The sequence below is a fragment of the Bombina bombina genome, chromosome 1, assembly GCF_027579735.1.
Source record: "Bombina bombina isolate aBomBom1 chromosome 1, aBomBom1.pri, whole genome shotgun sequence".
In the NCBI taxonomy this organism is placed as follows: Eukaryota; Metazoa; Chordata; class Amphibia; order Anura; family Bombinatoridae; genus Bombina; species Bombina bombina.
In genome coordinates, this window is record NC_069499.1 from 1,159,956,186 (window position 1) to 1,159,980,042 (window position 23,857).

The following is a 23,857-nucleotide window of genomic DNA, read 5'->3' on the forward strand; positions in this document are numbered from 1 at the left end:
CAGCTGATAGGTTAGTATTATCTTGTAGGAGGTTTTTATTGTTTATGCTAGTGCGCATGTCAGCATTGCCAAGGAGTCTCAAGTTTTCATTGCCAAGGGAACCAGAATCTCATTCAGTCTCACGTTATGCGTGCTATAGCCTTTCGACTGATAGGCCAATATTATCTTGTAGGTGGTTTCCATTGTCCATGGGAAATAGACACCAACTACAAATTGAGACGTATATATTTGCTCTCTTGTCCACAGTAACCCCCATATAATAATGGCATATTAGTGGAAAAAATATATAATAATAATAAAGAGCAATATCATATTCCATGTGTACCGAGTCCTTCCCATCATAACATATCGTAGTGGGATATGATTACAGACATGTAATGACATAATACCATATTTAGAACAAATGTTAGCCAAAATGATGTATGTTGTTATACATCAGAATATGTATGTATATATTGTTCATATAGGAAATCATAAATATTATAAATTCTATAAATTTTATAAAACTAGATCTCTTTTGACTCACAGTGTGTGTATTTCAGTAGTTAATATCCAGTGATACATACTACTATGTGATGTTGTTATAACAATATATAGGTCATATTATAACTAATCGTTATTATTGGGCTGATGGTACTGCGGCTCCATAGGAGTATATTTTACTAATACCCTTCCTTTATATGATGTCCCTATTTGTATTTACTAAGTGTCATGTATGTGTATAAACATGTGTGTATCTTAGTGGTGTCAAATTTCATAAACAATAGGATTAGTGGTTCAATTTCAAGATATAGTTGTTACTTTGGTGTTTTTTGATATCTAATTGATATGTGTATTCATTAATATTCTGCTCAAGTGACTATATGTGTTTACTTGTGTCAAATGTGTGTGTTAGATATATTTATATATTTGTTAGTGTCAGATTTTGGAAAAGTGATGTCTGATAGTTATATTTTTAGTCTTTATAGAAAATTTTCCTTAGTGTGTAGGAAGAGATATACTTGCAAAAAGTGTTAGATAAATTTCAGATGTAGTATATCTATAAGTATATATAGATATCTTAAAGTGTCATTCCGTTTGATGTATATTACCTTAAGTGTGATATATGTGTCATTACGTGTGATATATATGTGTGTGCCCTCCTAATAATTTAACCCAATGTGTCACTTATATCAGAATGTGTATCAAAGAATATATATTACCAATAAAGATAGATGGTAATAAGTGCAAGATATGCCCAGTGATGGTCACATTTTTCCTCCATAGAAAGGCATAATGTATAAGAATAGATCTATACGTGTAGGTATAGATGTTTTGTTCTTAAATCTACAGGGTTATTCATAGGGTATTATGGTGGACTTGATATAACTTTACAGATCAAATGAAAATTTCTTAAACACAGCCTATCAAGGCATTGTGCTTACGCACATAAAGGTAGTTCCAAATCTGTTCATATTCTACCTATAGAGCAAGTACCAAGGAACAGTCATAACCCCATGCTTACTCTACGCCGGAGAGAAACATTCTGGATTCACAAACTACACACTTTAGTTCCGGAGGGTCTGAATGAGTGCGTAGATCTAGCAGCATTTGATCTGTAAAGTTATATCAAGTCCACCATAATACCCTATGAATAACCCTGTAGATTTAAGAACAAAACATCTATACCTACACGTATAGATCTATTCTTATACATTATGCCTTTCTATGGAGGAAAAATGTGACCATCACTGGGCATATCTTGCACTTATTACCATCTATCTTTATTGGTAATATATATTCTTTGATACACATTCTGATATAAGTGACACATTGGGTTAAATTATTAGGAGGGCACACACATATATATCACACGTAATGACACATATATCACACTTAAGGTAATATACATCAAACGGAATGACACTTTAAGATATCTATATATACTTATAGATATACTACATCTGAAATTTATCTAACACTTTTTGCAAGTATATCTCTTCCAACACACTAAGGAAAAATTTCTATAAAGACTAAAAATATAACTATCAGACATCACTTTTCCAAAATCTGACACTAACAAATATATAAATATATCTAACACACACATTTGACACAAGTAAACACATATAGTCACTTGAGCAGAATATTAATGAATACACATATCAATTAGATATCAAAAAACACCAAAGTAACAACTATATCTTGAAATTGAACCACTAATCCTATTGTTTATGAAATTTGACACCACTAAGATACACACATGTTTATACACATACATGACACTTAGTAAATACAAATAGGGACATCATATAAAGGAAGGGTATTAGTAAAATATACTCCTATGGAGCCGCAGTACCATCAGCCCAATAATAACGATTAGTTATAATATGACCTATATATTGTTATAACAACATCACATAGTAGTATGTATCACTGGATATTAACTACTGAAATACACACACTGTGAGTCAAAAGAGATCTAGTTTTATAAAATTTATAAAATTTATAGAATTTATAATATTTATGATTTCCTATATGAACAATATATACATACATATTCTGATGTATAACAACATACATCATTTTGGCTAACATTTGTTCTAAATATGGTATTATGTCATTACATGTCTGTAATCATATCCCACTACGATATGTTATGATGGGAAGGACTCGGTACACATGGAATATGATATTGCTCTTTATTATTATTATATATTTTTTCCACTAATATGCCATTATTATATGGGGGTTACTGTGGACAAGAGAGCAAATATATACGTCTCAATTTGTAGTTGGTGTCTATTTCCCATGGACAATGGAAACCACCTACAAGATAATATTGGCCTATCAGTCGAAAGGCTATAGCACGCATAACGTGAGACTGAATGAGATTCTGGTTCCCTTGGCAATGAAAACTTGAGACTCCTTGGCAATGCTGACATGCGCACTAGCATAAACAATAAAAACCTCCTACAAGATAATACTAACCTATCAGCTGTAAGGCTATAACACGCATAACGTGAGATTGAATGGGATTCCGGTTCCCTTGGCAACGAAAGCTTGAGACGCCTTAGCAGTGCTGACATGCGCACTGGCGCAGCTTGGGACGTATCACGTTTTACGCACAACGTATAATTGACTAACACTATTTGTTCCCTTGGCAACATTACTCACATACACATTGACGTTGTACACATGCGCATTAGCGCAACACACACGCCATTTAGAACATCAGATGGCGTTTGAAACTACTCGAATCTAATGGATCAATAGCCCTATAAGGTTAGTCAACAACCTGCCATTTGAAATCACAGTTTATGCACAGCAGTAGATTATAAAACTATTACATACCAATAAATCAAAGGGCTTATAATGTTTAATACAAAGGTTTGAACAAAAAATAGTTACCCTCATATTAAATGTAGATTGGGGCTATTGGCAGAGAGGGATCAGACACTTAAAAACTAAATAAGAAAAAAGATAAACCATTAAACAATGGATTAAAGATGTTCTGATATAAAACAGACCCAGCCTAGACATTAAATAGAAATAGAGATAGGAATCAGATATGATTGAGTAGCATGAGACAAATCTCACTGGATATGGGGAAATATATGTATTGCTACAATATTATAATATTGATGTGTTTTATGTATTATGATTAATATTTGCACTGCAAAGTATGAGGTAGATTGTTTCACTTGACTCATAAAATGTAAACTCTGATGTACATTGTTTAAGTATACAATACTGTGTCACATTTGTTGCTAAAATATATCAGTAGCTAGGATACTGATGATGTCATAAACCACACCCACAACAAGTGTTACCAATTATGTTAAGTGGTTTGTTTAGGAATATATAGCAAGTGTTTGTAAACCATTTTATTATGCCTGAGGAAACAGTCTGAGACTGAGAAACGCGTCGCAATTTAATATTATTTTATTAAAGTGATTTTAACTTTTACTATAAACACTTGCTGCCTATGAACTGGTTTTTATCTGAGGATATCACTGACCTAAAGACCACTGAGAGGACTATTGCATGCTGTATGCCACGAGCTAAGTCTGTTGGGTGACTGAATTAATCCCAGCTTGTCTCTATAGCATCATTGGGGATGCTTCACCAAATGTGAGTTCAAAATCTTATACTACTATCTGGTGTGAAATCACTCTAGTCATACAATACTAGGCCATATAGGCTTTTTTTGTGTTTTCTATTTTACACAGACCCTGAACAACTCGAGAGGCCGGTCTGCTGGGTGACTGTTATAGATCCCAGACTGTGTCATTTGCACCAATTGAGGTGCTCCAATACATGTGAGTTCAACTATATAGTAAAATTTACATAAATTTGGAAACTACAATATTGGGCCATGTGGCGCATCTGTCTCTGTTTGATATTTTCTTTATTCTCTTGCTATCTGTATTTAACCCCTTAGTGTCTACAGCACTTTTCCATTTTCTGAGTGACTGTTTGGGACAAAAGCTATTTTTACATTTCTGCAGTGTTTCTGTTTACCTGTAATTTTCCTTTTACGTATTTACTGTACCCACACATATTATATAACGTTTTTCTCTCCATTAAATGGACTTTCTAAAGATACCATTATTTTCATCACATCTTATAATTTACTATTTTTTTATTTATTTTTTAAATATGATGAAAAAAAATGAAAAAAAAAACAAAACAAAAAAAACATACTTTTTCTAACTTTGACACCCAAAATCTGTTACACATCTACAACCACCAAAAAACACCCATGCTAAATAGTTTCTAAATTTTGTCCTGAGTTTAGAAATACCCTATGTTTACATGTTCTTTGCAAGTTATAGGGCAATAAATACAAGTAGCACTTTGCTATTTCCAAACCATTTTTTTCCCCCCAAAATTAGCGATAGTTACATTGGAACACTGATATCTGTCAGGAATCCCTGAATATCCCTTGACATGTGTGTGTGTATATATATTTTTTTTATTATTTTTTTTTAGTAGACAACCCAAAGTATTGATCTAGGCCCATTTTGGTATATTTCATCCCACCATTTCACCGCTAAAAGCGATCAAATAAAAAAAATTGTTAATTTTTTCACAAACTTTAGGTTTCTCACTAAAATTATTTACAGCTTGTGCAATTATGGCATAAATGTTTGTAAATGCTTCTCTGGGATCTCCTTTGTTCAGAAGTAGCAGACTGATATGGCTTTGGCGTTGCTTTTTGGTAATTAGAAGGCCGCTAAATGTCGCTGCGCACCAAACTTGTATTATGACCAGCAGTGAAGGGGTTAATTTAGGTAGCTTGTAGTATTAATTTTAGCTTTAGTGTAGAGATCAGCCTCCCACCTGACACATCCCACCCCCAGAACCCTCCCCGACCCCTCTCACAATTGTCACAGCCATCTTAAGTACTGGCAGAAAGTATGTGCAGTGTTGGATCCCTTCTTAGACCCCAACCTCCCTGATCCCCCCCCCCATACAGTTCTCTAACCCTCCCCCCCTCTATTTGCCGCCATCTTGGGTACTGGCAGCTGTCTGCCAGTACCCAGTTTGCCCCCAATAAATGTGTGTGTGTTTTTTTTTATTAAAATAAGATTTTCTGTAGTGTGGCTCCCCCCCCTCAATATCCCTCCTCCCTCCCCCTCCCAGATCCCTTGCCCTACATCCCAGATGTCCCAAACACTGTGCTTACAAAAAAAAATTGTTGCATACTTTGCTGACTGAAGCGCACGTGGGATACCGGAACAGGATGCCAGAACATCGATGGGCCACCCACCCGCCTCCCTGCTGCTGCTCCCACCCAACAACGATCGGCACCATCAATGCCCGATGAAGAGAGGGACACAAAAAAAAGGTATTACAGTGAAGCCTCAATACCGAGGCATTACTGCAACACCTTGAAAGTGGTTGGAAGCGATCAGGATCGCTTCCAACTCTTGATACCCCTGAGGACGTAAAGGGTACATCCTTGGTCACTAACTGACTTTTATTGTAGGACGTACCCTATATGTCCTTGGTCCTTAAGGGGTTAAAAAGCAGGAATGTAAATCTTTGTAGTCAGTCATTTTAGATTCAGCACCATGGATAGCGCTTGCTGATTGGTGGCTTACATTTAGCCACCAATAAGCAAGCATAACCCAGGTTCTCAACCAAAAACGGGGCAGCTCCTATGCATCATATTCCTGCTTTTTAAATAAAGATATCAAGAGAACGAAGAAAATTTGATAACAGGGAGTAAATTAGAAGGTTGCTTAAAATTGTATGCTCTATCTGAATCATGAAAGAAAAAAAATTGGGTTTAGTGTCCCTTTAACTATTTTAAAACCTACGTGGTTTCTGCATAAAGTGTAAGTGCTAAATGAACAAAAACATATAAGTTTTTGGTGTTCTGGGAAAGTGAACTGATAGTGAAGTGCAAAGTGAATTGCATAAAGTAAGACTGTAACTGCATAACTTGCAGTATAAACTTACCCGAACAATGGGGTTGTCTGGTCGGCAAAGAGCTGGGAATAACTCTTTCATCTTTTCTTTTTCAGACCTAGGTGCTTCTATTGTTTGAAAACAAAGAATACAATTATTTACTTACAATAATTTTCAGTGAGTAGAGAAGCTTGGTATTAATATAGACATAGGAAATATGTGGCTTAAAGGGACATAATACTCATATGCTAATTTACTTGAAAGTGATGCAGTATAACTGTAAAAAACTGACAGGAAAATCTCACCTGAGCATCTCTAAGTAAAAAAAGAAGATATTTTACCTCACAATCTCCTCAGCTCAGCAGAGTAAAAAGTTATACTAAACTGCTGCTCAGCTGCAGGTAAAAAAAAGAAAAAAAATATGAATAAATGAACAGCAGCCAATCAGAATCAACAGTGCTGAGGTCATGAACTCTTTTACTGTGATCTCATGAGATTTGACTTAACTCTCATGAGATTTCATTGTAAACTTCCTTAAGCTGAATAGGGAAATAAGAGGAGTGTGCACGGAAGCTCGCTCCATCCGCTCTCCCGGGACAGACAGACATACTGATTTGTTGCTTAGAAGTCCTTTACCATTGGGATGTGGCTACTGAGAAACTTTTGAGGTAAAATATCTTTCTTTTTTACATAGAGATGTTCAGGTGATATTTTCTAGTCAGCTTTTTACAGCTATGCTGCATCACTTTCAAGTGTTTAAACATTTGGGTATTATGGACCTTTAATGCAGAGCAAATCAGGACAAGTGCACAATAGGAAGAGTAGGTAAAGGAATACTGTAATTGTGAGCAGTAGATGAAAGAGCCAAAGGGAATGAACAGTGGCTGAGCTAGGTGCTAACAGTATAAAAGGGGATATTACTGGTTAATGATGCCCAATTGGTGAAATAACATTGAGCGCTGTTAGGAACCAGGTGTGGTATAGTGGACAGTGGCATGGAAACACCAGGAAGTGAAAAGATACAAATCTGATTAATACATGATGTGGAAAACAGATAATAAAGGGAGATTTGCCTTTAAGAGAACAGTGGTGTTAGAGTTAAAAGTGGTTGGTAAGTGATGTAGTAAATTAGATAAAGCAAAGGTGGATGACACTTGATCCAAAGATTGGTAATAGAAGCACTGGTTGCTTGGTGGATTTATAAGAAATGTAAGCAGTGTATATGTGTTTAGTACAAGGAAGTTATTTATCATTGCCAATGTATAACTGCTGGGACAAAATAGTTTTAGGTTGCAAGTATAGCATAAGATGTTTAAAATAAAAATTAAAGGGAAACTGTACTGTAAAATGTTCTCCCATGTAATATGTTCCCATGGATCCATTTAATCTGATAGAGTGTATTAAATTGCTTAAAAATAGCTCCTTTATATTTATTTATACTCCCAGTTGGGGTAAGAGAACACTGACCATTTGCAAGGGTGTTCCTGTAGCCTCTCTAAACACAATACACTCTTATCAGCTACTTGTCTGAGTTGCCCCTTTAAAAGGGGCATTGTGCACTAGATTTTTCAATGCATAAATGTTTTGTAGATGACCCATTTATATAGCCCATCTGGGAGTGTTTTTGTAACACTGTATAGTTTTGCTTTTTTTCTAATAACATTGTGCTGATTTCAGACTCCTAACCAAGTCCCAAAGTATCAGATGTAGACTGAAGTCTACATATTCCTGCTTGCTTATTTTTGTTTAATGTGTCTTTACATATGCAGGGGAGAGGGAGGAGGGTCTCCTTTTCCTGCTTTTTTCAGCCCCTTTCAGTGGGTGCCTCAGCCTAACCTCAGCAACAGTATTAAACTGGGAGCTTCTAAGTGAGTTTTTAAAAGGTTTTAAACTGATTTTTTTGATCAGTATCTGTGCATATTCTTCTTTATAGTAGTGTCTATTACATGCAGTTATCTGAAAATAGGTGTATACTGTCTCTTTAAGGAAATAATAGAACAGACAGCGTAAAAATATAAAGGGACCAGATGTAAAAGGACACTAAGTGGTGGTCAGGAATAATTGTGTATGGTGTGAATATTTAGAGATGTATTATTTCGAAAAGCCATACAGATGAGGGTGGGAAAAGGCTTTGGGGAAAAAAAGAATCAATACCAGGCAGAGAAGAGTGTTAAAATGATGAAGCTATTTTTCCTTAATTAATAATAATAACAATAATAACAATAATAATAATAATAATAATAATAATACTACAAGAGCGGTGCACTATAATTAAAGAAACATTAAATACGTTAGATTTGAATAATGAACTGCATGATAACAAGACAATACAATATCACTTAATCTGAACTTCAAATGAGTAGATTGTTTCTGACAAATTTCAAAATGTCTATTTCCACTACGCCGGTATCATGTGACAGCCATCAGCCAATCACAAATACATACATTCTTTGAATTTTTGCATATGCTCAGTAGGAGCTGATTACTCAAAAACTGTACATAAAAATAATGTGCACATTTTGCTAATGGAAGTAAATTGGAAAGTTGTTTAAATTGCATGCTCTATTTGAATCATGAACGTTTAATTTTGATTCGAGTGTTCCTATAAGTAGGAACACAAGAGCATTAGTACATGCAAACTTTCGATTGATGAACGAAAGTGGAATACATGCCGCATGTGAGGGATGTGAATTTAAGCCAGTGGTGACTGAAGCTTGTTATTTGTCTCTTCAGCATCCCAGCATTGGTAAAGTGATGTTTTATCGTAAGGGGTGGTGAGCAGGAATCTGCTACTTCTTTATTTGTGTGCACTTTACTACACCTTATTTGTGCTGTATTAGTAGAAAACAGGAAAATGCTGACTTCTTTGTGTGCAAATTATACTAGCATGATGAGAGCCAGTGATAGTGAGTCACCAGCTTGACATCTCCACCCATGACTTATGCAGACCAGTGACAGTAGGAAAATAACTAGAGGTGTGGGAATGGCATAATGAACAGCTCATATCAGCAGAGAAGAAACAAAATTTATGCTTTTCTAATAAAGTTCTTTCTTTATGGGCATTGAGAGTCCACGACCTCATTCCAATTACTCGTGGGATATTCAACTCCTGGCTAGCAGGAGGACGCAAAGAGCACTCCAACAAAGCTCTTAAGTGTAACTTCCCTTACCCATAATCCCCAGTCAGTCATTCAGCTGAAGGAAAATGGAAAAAGAAGAAACACAAGGGTGAAAAGCTGCCTGAGGTTTACTCAAAAAAACTGCCAAATTATAATTAGAGGGCGGGGTCGTGGACTCTCCATGCCCGGAAATAAATAAATTTATCAGGTAAGCATAAAATTTAGTTTTCTTTCCTATGGCATGGAGAGTCCACAACGTCATTCCAATTACTAGTGGGAAACAATACCAAAGTTAGAGGACACAGAATGAATAGGGAGGGAGGACAAGGCAGGAGGACCTAAACAGAAGGCACCACCGCTTGAAGAACCTTTCTCCCAAAAGAAGCCTCAGCTGAGATAAAAGTATTCAAATTTGTAGAATTTGGAAAAAGTATGCAGAGAGGACCATGTAGCCGCCTTGCAAATCTGTTCCACAGAAGCTTCATTTTTGAAAGCCCAAGAAGAGGAGACAGCCTAGTGGAATGAGCCAGAATTCTCTCCGGAGGCTGCTGTCCAGCAGTCTCATAAGCAAAACGAATCAAACTTCTCAACCAGAGAGAAAGAGTAGTAGAAGTGGCCTTCTGACAGAAAACAAGAAACAGGGCAGAAGACTGCCAAAAATCTTTAGTAGCTTGTTAGTAAAACTTTAGAGCGCGCACAATATCCAAGTTATGCAAAAGATGTTCCTTATAAGAAGGATTAGGACAAAAAGAAAGAACAATTATTTCCTGGTTTTTGTTTCGATCCGACACTACTTTAGGGAGAAACCTCAATTTAGTATGAAGGACTGCCTTATCTGCATGAAAGATAAGGTACGGGGAATCACACTGCAGAGGTGAAAGCTCAAAAACTCTGCGAGCGGAAGAAATAGCAAGGAGAAACAAAACCTTCCAAGATAACAATTTTATATCAGCAACATGCTCAAATGGAGCCTGCTGCAAAACTTTAAGAACTAGATTAAAGCTCCAAGGAGGAGCAACAGGTTTAAACACAGGCCTGAATCTGACCAGGGCCTGTACAAAAGCTTGAACATCTGGTAAGTCTGCCAGACGTTTGTGCAAAATGATAAATAATGCAGAAATCTGACCCTTCAGAGTACTGACTGACAAACCTTTCTCCAGGCCATCCTGAAGAAAAGATAAAATACGAGGAATCCTCACCCGGCTCCAGGAGAAACCCTTAGATTCGCACCAATGAAGATATTTACGCCATGCTTTATGGTAAATCTTGTGAGTAACAGGTTTGCGAGCCTGAAGCATAGTATCAATGACTGCTTCAGAAAAAACAATCTCCAAGCACTCAGCTTCAGAGAATCCATATTTGAATGGAGGAAAGGACCCTGAATTAGAAGGTCCTTCCTCAAAAGGTAACCTCCAAGGGGCAAGAGATGACTTCCTTACTAGATCCGCAAACCATATCCTGCGAGGCCATGCAGGAGCTATTAGGATTACAGATGCTCTCTCATGTTTGATACGAGCAATGACTCGTGGAAGGAGAGCAAACAGAGGAAACAGATGCCACTGCAGAATGCAAGTCACCTCCTTCATGGCCAAGGGACTCCAAGTTCCTCCCTGGTGGTTGATGTAAGCCACTGAAGTGATGATGTCCGACTGGAATATGATAAACCGGACTAAAGATATTTGAGGCCACGCTGACAGGGCATTGAAGATTTCTCTCAACTCCAGGATGTTTATGGAAAGAGAAGAGTCTTCCGAAACCACAGGCCCTGAACCTTCAGAGAAACCCAAAGAGCTCCCCAGTCTGACATCCGTAGTCACAATCACCCAGGAAGGTCTCAGGAAGCAAGTGCCCTGAGGCAGATGGTCCTGTGAAATCCACCACGAGAGAGAGTCTCTTGTTAAAGGTTCCAGATTTATCTGTATGGTCTCCGTTCCATTGACGGAGTATGCAAAGCTGCAGTGGTCGCAGATGGAACCAAGCAAAAGGAATGATGCCCATCAAAGCCACCATCAGACCAATCACCTCCAAGCATTGAGCCACTGATGGACGCAAAGCCGACTGGAGGGAAGGGCAGGAAGCAAGAAGATTGGATTTTCTGACCTCCGTCAGGAAAATCTTCATGGATAGGGATTCTATGATTGTCCCTAGGAAACACACCTTTGTGGATGGAAATAGATAACTCTTTTCCAGATTCACCTTCCAGCCATGAGAACGTAGAAAAGACAACAACATCTCTGTTGAGGCCCGCACCAGGATGTCATCTAGATAAGGTGCCACAGCAATTCCATGGGATCTGATCACTGCCAACAGTGCTCCCAGAACCTTTTTGAATATTCTGGAAGCTGTGGCAAGACCAAATGGAAGGGCAAAAAACTGGAAATGTATGTCCAGAAAGGCAAACCTTAGAAACTGGTAATGATCCCTGTGATAGGGAACGTGTAAATAAGCGTCCTTCAGGTCTATTGTCATGAATTGACCTTCCTGGACCAATGGAAGAATGGAACAAATAATTTCCATCTTGAAGGACGGAACCCTGAGGAATTTGTTGAGACACTTTAGATCTAGGATGATACGAAAAGTTCCCTCCTTTTTGGGAACCACAAATAGATTCGAATAAAATCCTAGACCTTGTTCCTTTAGAGCGACTGGTACAATAACTCCCAGGGAGGATAGGTCCTTCACGCAATTTAAGAAGGCCTCTCTCTTTACCTGATTTGTGGATAATCTTGACAGGAGAAATCTGCCCATTGGAGGGCAAGACTTGAATCCTATTTTCTAACCCTGGGATACTATGTCCACCGCCCATGGATCTGGGACATCGCGAATCCAAGCCTGCTGAAAAAGAGAAAGCCTGCCCCCCCACCCGATTCAAAATCGCATCGGGGACGGACCCTTCACGCTTATTTAGAATCAGCGGAAGGTTTTTTGTTTTGTTTTCCCTTGTTACAGGGCTGGCTGGATTTCCAAATGGACCTTGATTGGTTTGGTTTGGAAGATGAAGAGGAGGACTTTTGTCCTTTAAAGTTCCGAAAGGAACGAAAATTAGACGTCTGTCGACCCCTAGGTCTATTCTTCTTGTCCTGAGGAAAGAAAGATCCCTTTCCACCCGTTATTTTAGGAAATTATTTCCACCAGACCAGGTCCAAACAGTTTTACCCTTATAAGATAAAGCCAAAAGCTTGGCCTTAGAAGAGACATCAGCCGACCAGGATTTTAACCACAGAGCTCTGCAGGCTAGAACAGTGAAGCTAGAAATCTTAGCTCCCAGTAGAATTATCTGCATGTTGGCATCACAGATAAAGGTATTGGCCAGTTTAAGAGATTTGATCCTATCTTGGATCTCCTCTACAGTAGTTTTCTCTGCAATAAGATTAGACAAGGCATTGCACCAATATAATGCTGCTCCCGCAACCGTGGCAATACTCGCTGCAGGTTGCCACTGTAATCCTTGATGGATGTACATCTTTTTTAAGTAAGCATCTAGCTTTTAATCAATTGAATCCTAAAAAGAGCAACTATCCTCTATAGGAATGGTAGTTCTCTTAGCAAGAGTAGAAATAGCTCCATCTACTTTAGGAACAGTGCGCCATGAGTCATGAATAGAGTCAGCAACAGGAAACTTCTTAAAAACAGGGGAAGGGGAAAAAGGAACCCCTGGCATATCACATTCCTGAGCTATAATTTCAGACATCTTCCTTGGAACAGGAAAAACCTCCTCAGAAGATGGAGAATCATAAACTCTATCCAGTTTAGAAGACTTTGCGGGTTCCCCAGCAACCGAAGGTTCAGAGTCGCCCAAAGTAGCTAAAACCTCCTTCAGTAGTAACCGGAGTTAAAGTGTCAAGGGTCTGAGATTTCACCTTCAGAAGCTACTGAAGTATTTTCCTCATCAGACAATTGAGAAAGATTGACTAATGCAGACTTAGAGTCAGAAGCCTTACTATCAGGCAAATGTTTAGATTTTCTCTTACGTTACCCAAGGATGGAAAGCTGACAAAGCCGCTGATATTGCAGAAGAAATCTGAGCGGCAAAATCCCCAGGTAAATAAACACCCCCAGCTGGATGAAAGGACACAGAAGGCACAGTATGAGAAACAATTAAGGCTTGGGACAACATTATCCTGAGTGACAGTTGGCTCAGAAGAGAGTAAATTGTCCTTAAATTTTAAAGTTTTAGTTAAACATGAGGAGCAAAATTGCATAGGCAAAATAATTTGTGTCTCTAAACATAGTAAACATTTATCCATAGAGATGGACTGATCCTGTTGTGAGTCCATGGCTATAGTATAACAGGTCCCACTAGCAATGACAAAATATATGAAAAATACAATAAAGCAAATTTTAAATATCAAAATTCATTATCAATGAGGAATATGAAAATATAAGGTTGTTTGTATTGAAAAAAAAAAACTCAGATTGCCTGAGGCTCCTACCAGCCAAAACAGACACCCCACTAGTAAGAGGGAAAAAACGGAACTCCTTTGCAGAGATCTTCTCCTCTTAAACGATCCGAGTAGATTTTAGAAATAAAGCCGATACGAGAAGCCTCTAGCTGCGTAGCAAAGGTTCACTATCATCCTGAATGGCTCCACTCCGATAAACCGGAAGTGCGAGCGTCACATGAGCGGGACCAAATAAACTGCGCCATCTATTTTCTTCAACAGTGAAAAAAACTGCGTGAAAGTGACTCAGTTAAAAAAAAACGGTTTTCCCATTTTAAATACAGAATCAGATAAGCCCCATCAAGCGCAATAAATAAGAATAAACCTCAAAACATAGAAGCAATAAAGAATGATAGGTTATATAATAAAGGATATCCTTTACCGTTAACCCCTTGCATCCCTTAGACAAGAGCCCCTAAGTCTCATACTGTATTATAAGTGCCAAATATATTGTCCCCAATATGAATCCTTAACTGATAAGTATTATTATGTCCCAAAAAGGATCTGATAATGAGGATTAACCTCTTAAGTGCTGCTGTTCTTCTGTACCTAGAAGGCAAAGACACTTATCTTAGATCCAACTGCATAATAGATGCTGATCCTTAGGTGTAGCAGGTACTTCACTCCCTGTCATGAACCTGTAGGAAAATAAAGAACAGAGTAACCAACTCTGGCTTTCTACAAAGGGGTAGCAAAATGTTTAAAGTAAAGCAAAGACTACCTCGCTGCCTTTTAACTGCTAAAAGCCACCACTACTCTTACTAAAGAGATTGACGTGGACACAGCTATACCCCAATCCTTGCTTGCAGGGAAAAGTACCCATAAAAGAATTAAATATATTCAGACACCAACTTCGCACATCTTCCATTGACAGAGGCAAAGAGATTGCCTGGGGATTATAAGTAAGGGAAGTTACACTTAACAGCTTTGCTGGGGTGCTCTTTGTCTCCTCCCGCTGGCCAGGAGTTGAATATCCCACTAGTAACTGGAATGACGTTGTGGACTCTCCATGCCATAAGAAAGAAAACAGATTTTTCTCAGTTTTATTTAAAAACAACATTAGCTACAAACATCAATGCATATAAAGATGTGACAGAAAGTATTGGTACCCTTTCACAATTTTAGGAAAACACACAATTTTCTCTGAAATAAGAAAATATCGGAACAAAGATATTTGGTATCCACCAGTCTTTATTTCAAATTTAATAGAAGAGAAACTTCACTTTGGATTTATGACTTCACATATTACTTTAAAGAGTAAAACAAATGAGAATGGCACAGACTAAAATATTGGTACTCTTTATATTTTGTAGCACAGCCTTTGGAGACAATAACTGCAAGCACATGCTTTCTGTAGCTCTGAATAAGATTTCTACACTTTTCGACAGGGATTTTGGCCCAATCTTCTTGAGCAAACTGCTCCAGTTCTCTCAGGTTTGGTGGGTGCCGTTTACCAACTGTGAGTTTTAGCTCTTTCCACAGATGTTCAATGGGACATTTCTGAGTGGAACAGTCCAATGTTTTCTTCTCATCCTTTCTTAGGTGCTTTTTAAAGTATGTTTCAGGTCATTATCCTGCTGGATGACCCATTACCTGTGACATGACACAGCTTTCTGACACTGGGCAGTATGTTTCCCTTCAGAATGCCTTCATAGTCTTCTGATTTTATTTTGTCACAGGCAGCAAAGCAACGTCAAAACATCACTGAGCATCCACCGTGTTTCACGGTAGGGATGGTGTTCTTTTCTTTGAAAGCTACTTTTTTCCTTTAGTAAACATGGAGTTGCTATGATTTGCAAAAAAAAATGTTACTTTGTTTTGTCTGTCCAAAAGAGCACTCTCCCAGCATGCATTTTGGCAAACTCCAGTCAGGCTTTTTTTGTGTTTCTCTCTTAAAATGCAAGGGTACCAATAATTTAAAATGCAAGGGTATCAATACTTACGTTCACATCTCTACATGGTAAAACTGATATATACCAATGGCAACTACAATGTGCCTTTAAATTTTCCTTAAGGAGACATGAAAATTCCGAATTAAACCTTCACGATTATAATAGACCATGCAAATGTTAGAGACTTTTCAATTCAGTTATATTATCAGATTTACTTTATCTAGATATCTTTTGTTGAAAAGCATACGTAGGTAGGCTCAGGAGCAGCAATGCACTACTGAGAGATAGCTGGTTATTGGTGGCTACATACATATGCCTCTTATCATTGGCACGCCAGATGTGTTCAGATGTCCCAGTAGTGCATTGCTTCTCTGGAGCTGTCTTAAACTATGTGTTTAACTATTTTTCAGGGGTTAAATAAAGAGCAGTTTATTACCTCAAAATTTGCTATTACATAACTAACAAATTAGAACATTTATTTTTGCACTTGTAACTAATGTACAGGTCATTTACCATTACTGATTATTATCATTATCATTTATTTGTATAGCTCCGCAAAAAATTCCGTAGTGCTGATGTCACTCAACACAGGGGATTAAAATTGTATCTGCAGTAAGGATATTGATAAGCCAAGGATGTTTGTGTGCTAAAATATGGTATATTAGAATAACAATAAATGAGGTGCATGGTAACCTGGTTCCAGGAATTACCAAGACCCGAGTCACTCAATGAAAGCACCAGTATATTTATTCTAGTCACTTTCGCTCTGCAGCTGAACAACTGCAGAGCATCATGTCAGTCACAGAGGATTAGAAATGGAAATTAGCTTCTAAAGGCCTCCACAAACTAAAGAGTATACTCGAGAAACAGATGAACTTCCATAAACATACCTTTACTAGTTGCTGGCTTTGCAGGAGGTCGCATAGTTTGGATCAGACGCAGCAAATTGCTAACTAGAGAATCCTGTGTATAAATACAACAAACAAATAAATAAGGAGTCTACAAAAAGTTCATGCATAACCTGCTTAACACAAAAAACAAACAGTTATTTTTATTAAAATAATAAAAAAAATAAAACATTTATGGGTGGTGGATTTTCAAAAAGGGAGACAAGACTTGTAGGAGACAAGAACATCAATACTATAATTTACTTTAATTTTACTTGAAAAAAACCAATGGAGTTTATTAAGAGCAACATACCGTAAACTCAGCTCCATTTTTCGCCAGGGCAGCTTTAAAGGCTTCAAAGGTTGTGCATTTCTCAGCAAGATCTATGATAAATTCAGCTGAAATACAGATAGATATAAACAGCACGTTAATGTGAGTGACTAATAAAGCACTACAAATTTGCCAATTATGAAATGACTATCCACCTAGCGGGGGACCTTGTATAAAACCCAGGACAAATTCCAAGACCTATGCTAACCAGATTCATTTAGTCAATATGCAATATACATGATAAAAAAACAAACGTAAATGGGACATTAAAGTCAACATTAAAGTTTCCTAATTTAGATAAAGCATTACTTGTTATAAAATTTACTTGGTATACTTAGTTGGAGAGAGTATCTAGATATGCTCAGGAGCATGCTCATCTTGAGAAATATTGGGAAGCAATGTTTGAGACAGTGTATTACATTTTATTTATCATACCTTTTAACATTTGGAGGTGTTTAGTTTTTGGGCCCTTACAGAAGCATTTGTCTGTAAAAAGAACTGTACAAATAACTACAAATAACTGTAAAAGGACAGTTGTTCAGTCTTGTGGGTTTCTGTGTACACTATGTGAGGCATCTCCTACTAAGCATGTACAGCCGTTCATAGCTCGAATTTATATATATATATATATATATATATATATATATATATATATATATATATATATGAGTTTGTGATTGGCTGATGGCTGTCATCCCAGAGGCAGAACTTTTTTTTTTTTTTGTAAAATTTTAAATTAGGCAGTTACACTAAAGCACCAGCTTAATTGCAATGTGTTGGTTAACTGGAGAATGAAGAACATTTTTAAAGGGTCATAATACCCCCAAAAAATGTATTTCATGATTCAGATAAAACATAACATTTTAAATTTGTTCAATTTACTTTACTTACTATTATCAGATTTTCTTCATTTTTTCTCACCCTTTGTTGAAAAGCAGGAAAGTAAGTTTAGGAATGTGCACGTGTCTGCATCACTATATGGCAGTAGTTTTACATTAGCAAGAGCACCATATGGCAGCACTATTTCCTGTCTTGTAGTGCTCCAAAAATGTGCACACTACTATCCAGATATCTCTTCAACAAAGAACAAAGCAAATTTGATAATAGAAGTAAATTGGAAACTTTTTAAAAAAATAAAACATTTGGGTTTCATGTCCCTTTAAAGTTTTATAATATAGTGCAGTAGTTGAAAATTGCAAATTAGCTGCAGACAAAAAAAAATAATTTTAAAATGTCTTGACTAAAGGTGCATTGCTCATAAGAATGTCTTACATATAGAAAAAACTGCTTTGTAGACTGGGAAAGGCTAGCGGTGGGTTTGAAAATATCTGTGAGAGCCAGTCAACAATTAATGCACTTCCGCTTTGCAGTGCTACTGCATATTTAACTGTTCACTTCAAACAGCACTTTGCTCTGTATGCACTGGATTAAGGAAAATTCACACAGAGCAGTCAGAGCACAGCGCTGTTTAAACAGAAGCCTAATGTGGAGCAGCACTGCAAAGTTAAAGCACCAACACTTCCTGCATGTGTCCTGTTCTTTTTGCAGACATGATGCATTTTCTGTGATGACATCTCAGATCACTGCATGTTCTGCCTTGGGGGCTGTCATATGATACAGGAAAAAAAGTTTTATTATGCATTTCTACTGTATTTAGTAGCCATTTAACAGTTTAAAGAGAAAATTTCTATCTCTAATCTATGATTTATGTTTTAAAAGTATAAATAAAATGAAATTATATGTTGGATACAATTAAAACAATGAAAACATCACATTGCCATGCAAGGCAAAAAAACGTCCTCAGCATTGAAAAGTCCTTATTTTTGTATATACTATAATATTCATATCCCTATTAAAGGAATATTAAACAGTGGCTTATACATAATGGGATATTATATACTAGATTATTATTTGAATACATGTTTTGTAGATGATCCATTTATATAGCCCATACAGGTTTGTTTGTTTGTTTTTAAATAAACATTGCTCTGATTTTCAGACTTCCTAACCAAGCCCCAAAGTTTTAGAATACTCATGTATACCTACTTCAGCTTGCTCCTGTTTGTGTAAAGTCTTTTCATATGCAAAGGAACGGGGAGTGTCTAAATTTTCCCCACTTGCAGTGGGTGTTCCAGCTACCTGTTTAGCAAAACTAAAGTGGGAGCTTCTAAGTAAGTTTTTAAACGGTTTATTACAGGCAGTTATATGAAAATTGGTGTATACTGTCCCTTTAATCATTGCAATATGTATTATTCTTCTATTTAAATGGATATTACATTTTTTTGGTAACTTCATTTGTTCAGTGTCCATTACTTCCTGTCACAGCCCTACAAGGAGGCTGTGGTCTGTTTATGAAGCTTATCTAGCAGGATGTCAAAAATTCCAGAGTTGGTTTAGTAAGTGAATATACTAGATATTCAGGGAGTAAGATTTGCTCATGCTTAGAACAGGCAGAATATATTTGATTTGTAATATTTGTTTTTACCAAAGGAGCACTGTTTGGTATCTCTTTTTATATTGTGGAGGTGAGGTCATTAGTTCCATGTTTGCTCATTGTTTAATATACAACTGAACAAATGTTTTGTTACCCTTTATGCCTTATTTCTACGAGTATGTGTTCGGTCTTCTTTGTTCTTGTATTCCCCCACATTTTCTAAATTTCCAATACATGTCTTATATTTCCAAGTCTCTCCAGGAACACATTCACAAAAAGTGAATAAATTAGTGAGCATTAGAATAGTGGCATAAAATAACAGAGAAACTGGAGGGGCAGACAGATATCTTTGCAAATTTAGCCCAATATTGCTCTCTTGATGGCTGCCATACATTTTAACTTTTGCTCTTATTTATTGTCCTGGTATTTTTCTGGTCTGTTCCTCAATCTTACAAAAAACAAATTGACACTACAACATGAATAGTTGCTAAATAGAGTTACAAAGAAAGACAAAAATCGCAGTCTCCTTTGGTGCCACAGTGCATACATATAAGGAAAACAAATAGTAGTTTTTTGTGCACTTACTCTATATTATGAGTGAAAATAAAAATGTACCTTTATTTACAATTACTTAAAGGGCCATGATACCCGCATGTTGAAACACTTGAAAGTGATGTAGCATAGCTGTAAATAGCTCACTAGAAATTATCACTTGAACATCTCTATGTAAAAAATTCCTCAGTAGCCACATCCCATTGTAAAGGACTTCTAAGCAGCAAATCAGTATGTCTGTCCCGGTGCAGTTTAAGGAAGTTTACTATGAAATCTCATGAGAGTTAAAGGGACAGTAAACCTTAAAAATAATGTTATATCATTCTGCACATAGTGCAGAATTATATAACATTATTTAGGTGCTATAGCCATAAAAGCATTTTTTCCTTTTATATTTTGCTAAAATACGGCGCTTTTACAGACCCGCTCTCTGCTGAGCGGGTCTGTAATATTCAGTCAGCGCATCGGGCCAGTTGTATAGTCACAGCCTGGCCCGACCGCGCCATAAGACTAAGTGCAGCTCGCTCCTGTGACAGGAGCAAGCTGCACTTAGTCTTATGGCGCGGTCTTAGTCTTATGGCGCGGAATATTACAGACCCGCTCAGCAGAGAGCGGGTCTGTAAAAGCGCCGTATTTTAGCAAAATATAAAAGGAAAAAATGCTTTTATGGCTATAGCACCTAAATAATGTTATATAATTCTGCACTATGTGCAGAATTATATCACATTATTTTTAAGGTTTACTGTCCCTTTAAGTCAAATCTCATGAGATCACAGTTAAAGAGTTCATGACCTCAGCACTGTTGATGCCGATTGGCTGCTGTTCATTTCTTTATATATTTTTTTTTACCTGCAGCTGAGCAGCAGCTGAGCAGCAGCTGAAATATAACTTTTTACACAGATCTTACTCTGCTGAGCTGAGGAAATTGTGAGGTAAAATATCTTCTTTTTTTACATAGAGATGCTCAGGTGATATTTTCCTGTCACTTTTTTACAGTTATGCTGCATCAGTTTCAAGTGATTTAGCATATGAGTATTATGCAGACATCGCAACCTGCAAAAACTCATTTCAGGGAGGTGGCTTCACCCGCTACTGCGCAGCTAACCCCCCCCCCTCCCAGTTATATATTGGACACCTTGAAACCCTAAATAAGATAGAGACTTATCATCAAAGTAGATTCCCACTACATTTAAAAAAGTAGCTTTATTGCACAAACACATACAACAAACCTTTTTTCCAGTGATCGTACGGTTGTTGAATGCTTAAATATTTTAGAATACAAAGTTTAATTATGTGCAGTATTTGTGTTTTATTTTATTAAAATCAGTGGGGGCTTTTTGGTTACTGATGCATGCTTTGAGGGTTCTATAACGTCCCAGCAACTAAAGGCATTCCTTAAAGAAACACTTTTCCAGATTTGGGACATATTGGATCATGGTACTTGGAATTTCAGGGAGATTGCACTCTATTTGCTGGCATCAGGGAGCCACTATTACAATCAGGGAGACTCCCTGAACTTCAGGGAGAGTTGAGATGTCTGATTATGTCTCTTTAAAATCCATGCAAATTATATCAACACCTTTATCAGAATCATTTGCACAGTCACTAGAAAGTGTATAGCAAGATATTGGTAGACTGGAACTCCCACATGGACTGAGATTTACAACAAAATACAGCATACATACACCATGTATGATTTGCCATCAGGATTATTAGATAACAAAGAGGTAGTCCATAAGGTATGGTTTTATTGGATAGGCAGGCAGGTAAGGTAATTACAAAAAATCCCCTGAGGTCATGGACTGGTTGGCTATCGCGCAAATCAGATAATCAGACTGTGTCGTCATCCCTCCCTACACTGACTCCTCTCCCATCCATTTCCTCCCCCTTTTCCATTGTTTTTTTGTATATATTTACATTAATCTCAGATATGAATGCATATCTGTTTAACCTCTTAAGGACATATGACGGAATTTTTCCGTCATAAAACAATTGAGCAAACTGAAAGCTGTGTCCTTAAAGGGTTAAAATAAGTCTGTTGAAACAAGTTACTAAAGATAAAGAAAGTGGGACTGTCGCCCAGAGGGGGCGGTCTCGTTAGCCGCTGAGTTCAACACAGAGAGACAGAGATGGAGCCAACACCACAAGAAACTGATGGTTACCGGACTAAGTTGTTTTAGCTAAGGAATTATTGAATACTCGCACTCAAGCGAGGAGAGACCGTTTGATGTGTATTTTCTTTGGGGTTGCGACTAGCCATCCCTGCATGTTACTGTAAAAGTGACCTCTGGAGTTCCCCCTTGCAGGGGACATAGGAGGAACAGATATTGTTATTTATGTTTCATGATTTACCTCTATAACCTAATAAAAATCTATTGAAACATAAGATCTATACAAATTAAGATATCCCAGAGAACCTCCCCAGTAAAAACAAAAGCCACCTGTGTTCATAAATGAAGGCTTCACATCAACCTATCAACTGCTAAACTAAAGCCCTGACAAATAAGTTGTTGCATCCGAGGTGAGACTGGGTCCCTACCCTCCTATTATTCCTGGCCGATAACAGAAACCTTGTCTTCAGGTTGGAGAGTGGAGGTTACCATTTTGTGACAGTTTACTCAAAAGTTGTCTCCCCTTTATTTTGTTCCCGATGACCTACTTTACCTGCTGGAGTGTATTAAATTGTTTACAAGTATTTCCATTATCCTTATATTGGCATTTGAAATAGTTTATTTAGCCTGTGGTATCCCCACCCATCCTGAAAGTTTTTGGCCTCAAGGCCAAGCTGTTTTAACACAGCCAGTAGAAGAAATTACACTCCCAGTGGGTTATAGAAGAGATAAGGTAATACAATGTTAATTTTCTATTGTTCTCTCCAAGTATTAGTGATTGGTTTATAGACAGATATAAGCATGTATATGTACACAATGTGATAAAGTAATAAGATCTAATAATACCTACAAGCTCAAACCATTTTATTAGGTTGTTGCTTCAAAACACAAAATCAGCTAATTCATATACACAAATAAGCCTTAAAAAAACAAATCTCACACAGTTTATACTCTGCAGCTGGTGAAAAAAGTAACTGGAAACACATTAAGGGATAAAAAAAAATGTATAGTGTACTGTCGCTTTAAGGAGTAAAGTTAAAAAACAACAAGCGTGTTTCAGTCCATACACAGGCCTTTGTCAATGTGATTTAGTTATTAATAAAGCAGACTTCCATTCTGAGATAGTTTTTAAAGCAATTAGCAGCCAATCAGATGAGTCTATTCCTATTAGGGGTGTAATAGGGTTATTTACCTGCCCCAAATGAGTTAAACCTGGGGTTAATTGCCTGCGACTCTGATGACAGCACAGCTTCTTGTGAGTGCCACTGAGCACCCAGGGCTGAGCATGTTGCAGGGTCATGGGATGTGTACCCAGTCCGGTCTAGGAGTGCAGTCCCCTTCCGTGTTTTGTATATTACTGGTGTGATTACATAAGCCTGTGCACCCTTCCCTTGTTCCCAGTTTGTTTGGATTTAAGAGCTTGCATTGTGTGGCTGTTTTAGGGTCCCAGGTGTTGGAAACTTACCGGCGCTTGTCCCATTTGGCCAGATGCGGTTACTAACCTTTCCATTTTTATATATATATATATATATATATATATATATATATATATATATACACATACATATATATATATATATATATATATATACATACACATATATATATATACACATATATACATACATATACATACACATATATACATATATATACACATATATACATATATATACACATATATACATAT

General features: G+C 37.1%; 1 protein-coding gene across 2 annotated transcripts in view; it reads right to left on the minus strand.

Annotated features, from left to right (window-relative positions):
• DHX8 (DEAH-box helicase 8) overlaps nt 1–23,857 on the minus strand; it is a 271,060-nt gene that overhangs the window by 208,990 nt on the left and 38,213 nt on the right. For both annotated transcript variants that reach the window (XM_053699596.1, XM_053699595.1), the window contains exons 3-5: nt 17,053–17,138; nt 16,743–16,815; nt 6,451–6,527 (exon numbers count right to left, since the gene is read on the minus strand). In XM_053699596.1, coding sequence (XP_053555571.1) covers nt 6,451–6,527; nt 16,743–16,815; nt 17,053–17,138 — 236 coding nt within the window. The remainder of the gene's footprint in view (nt 1–6,450; nt 6,528–16,742; nt 16,816–17,052; nt 17,139–23,857) is intronic.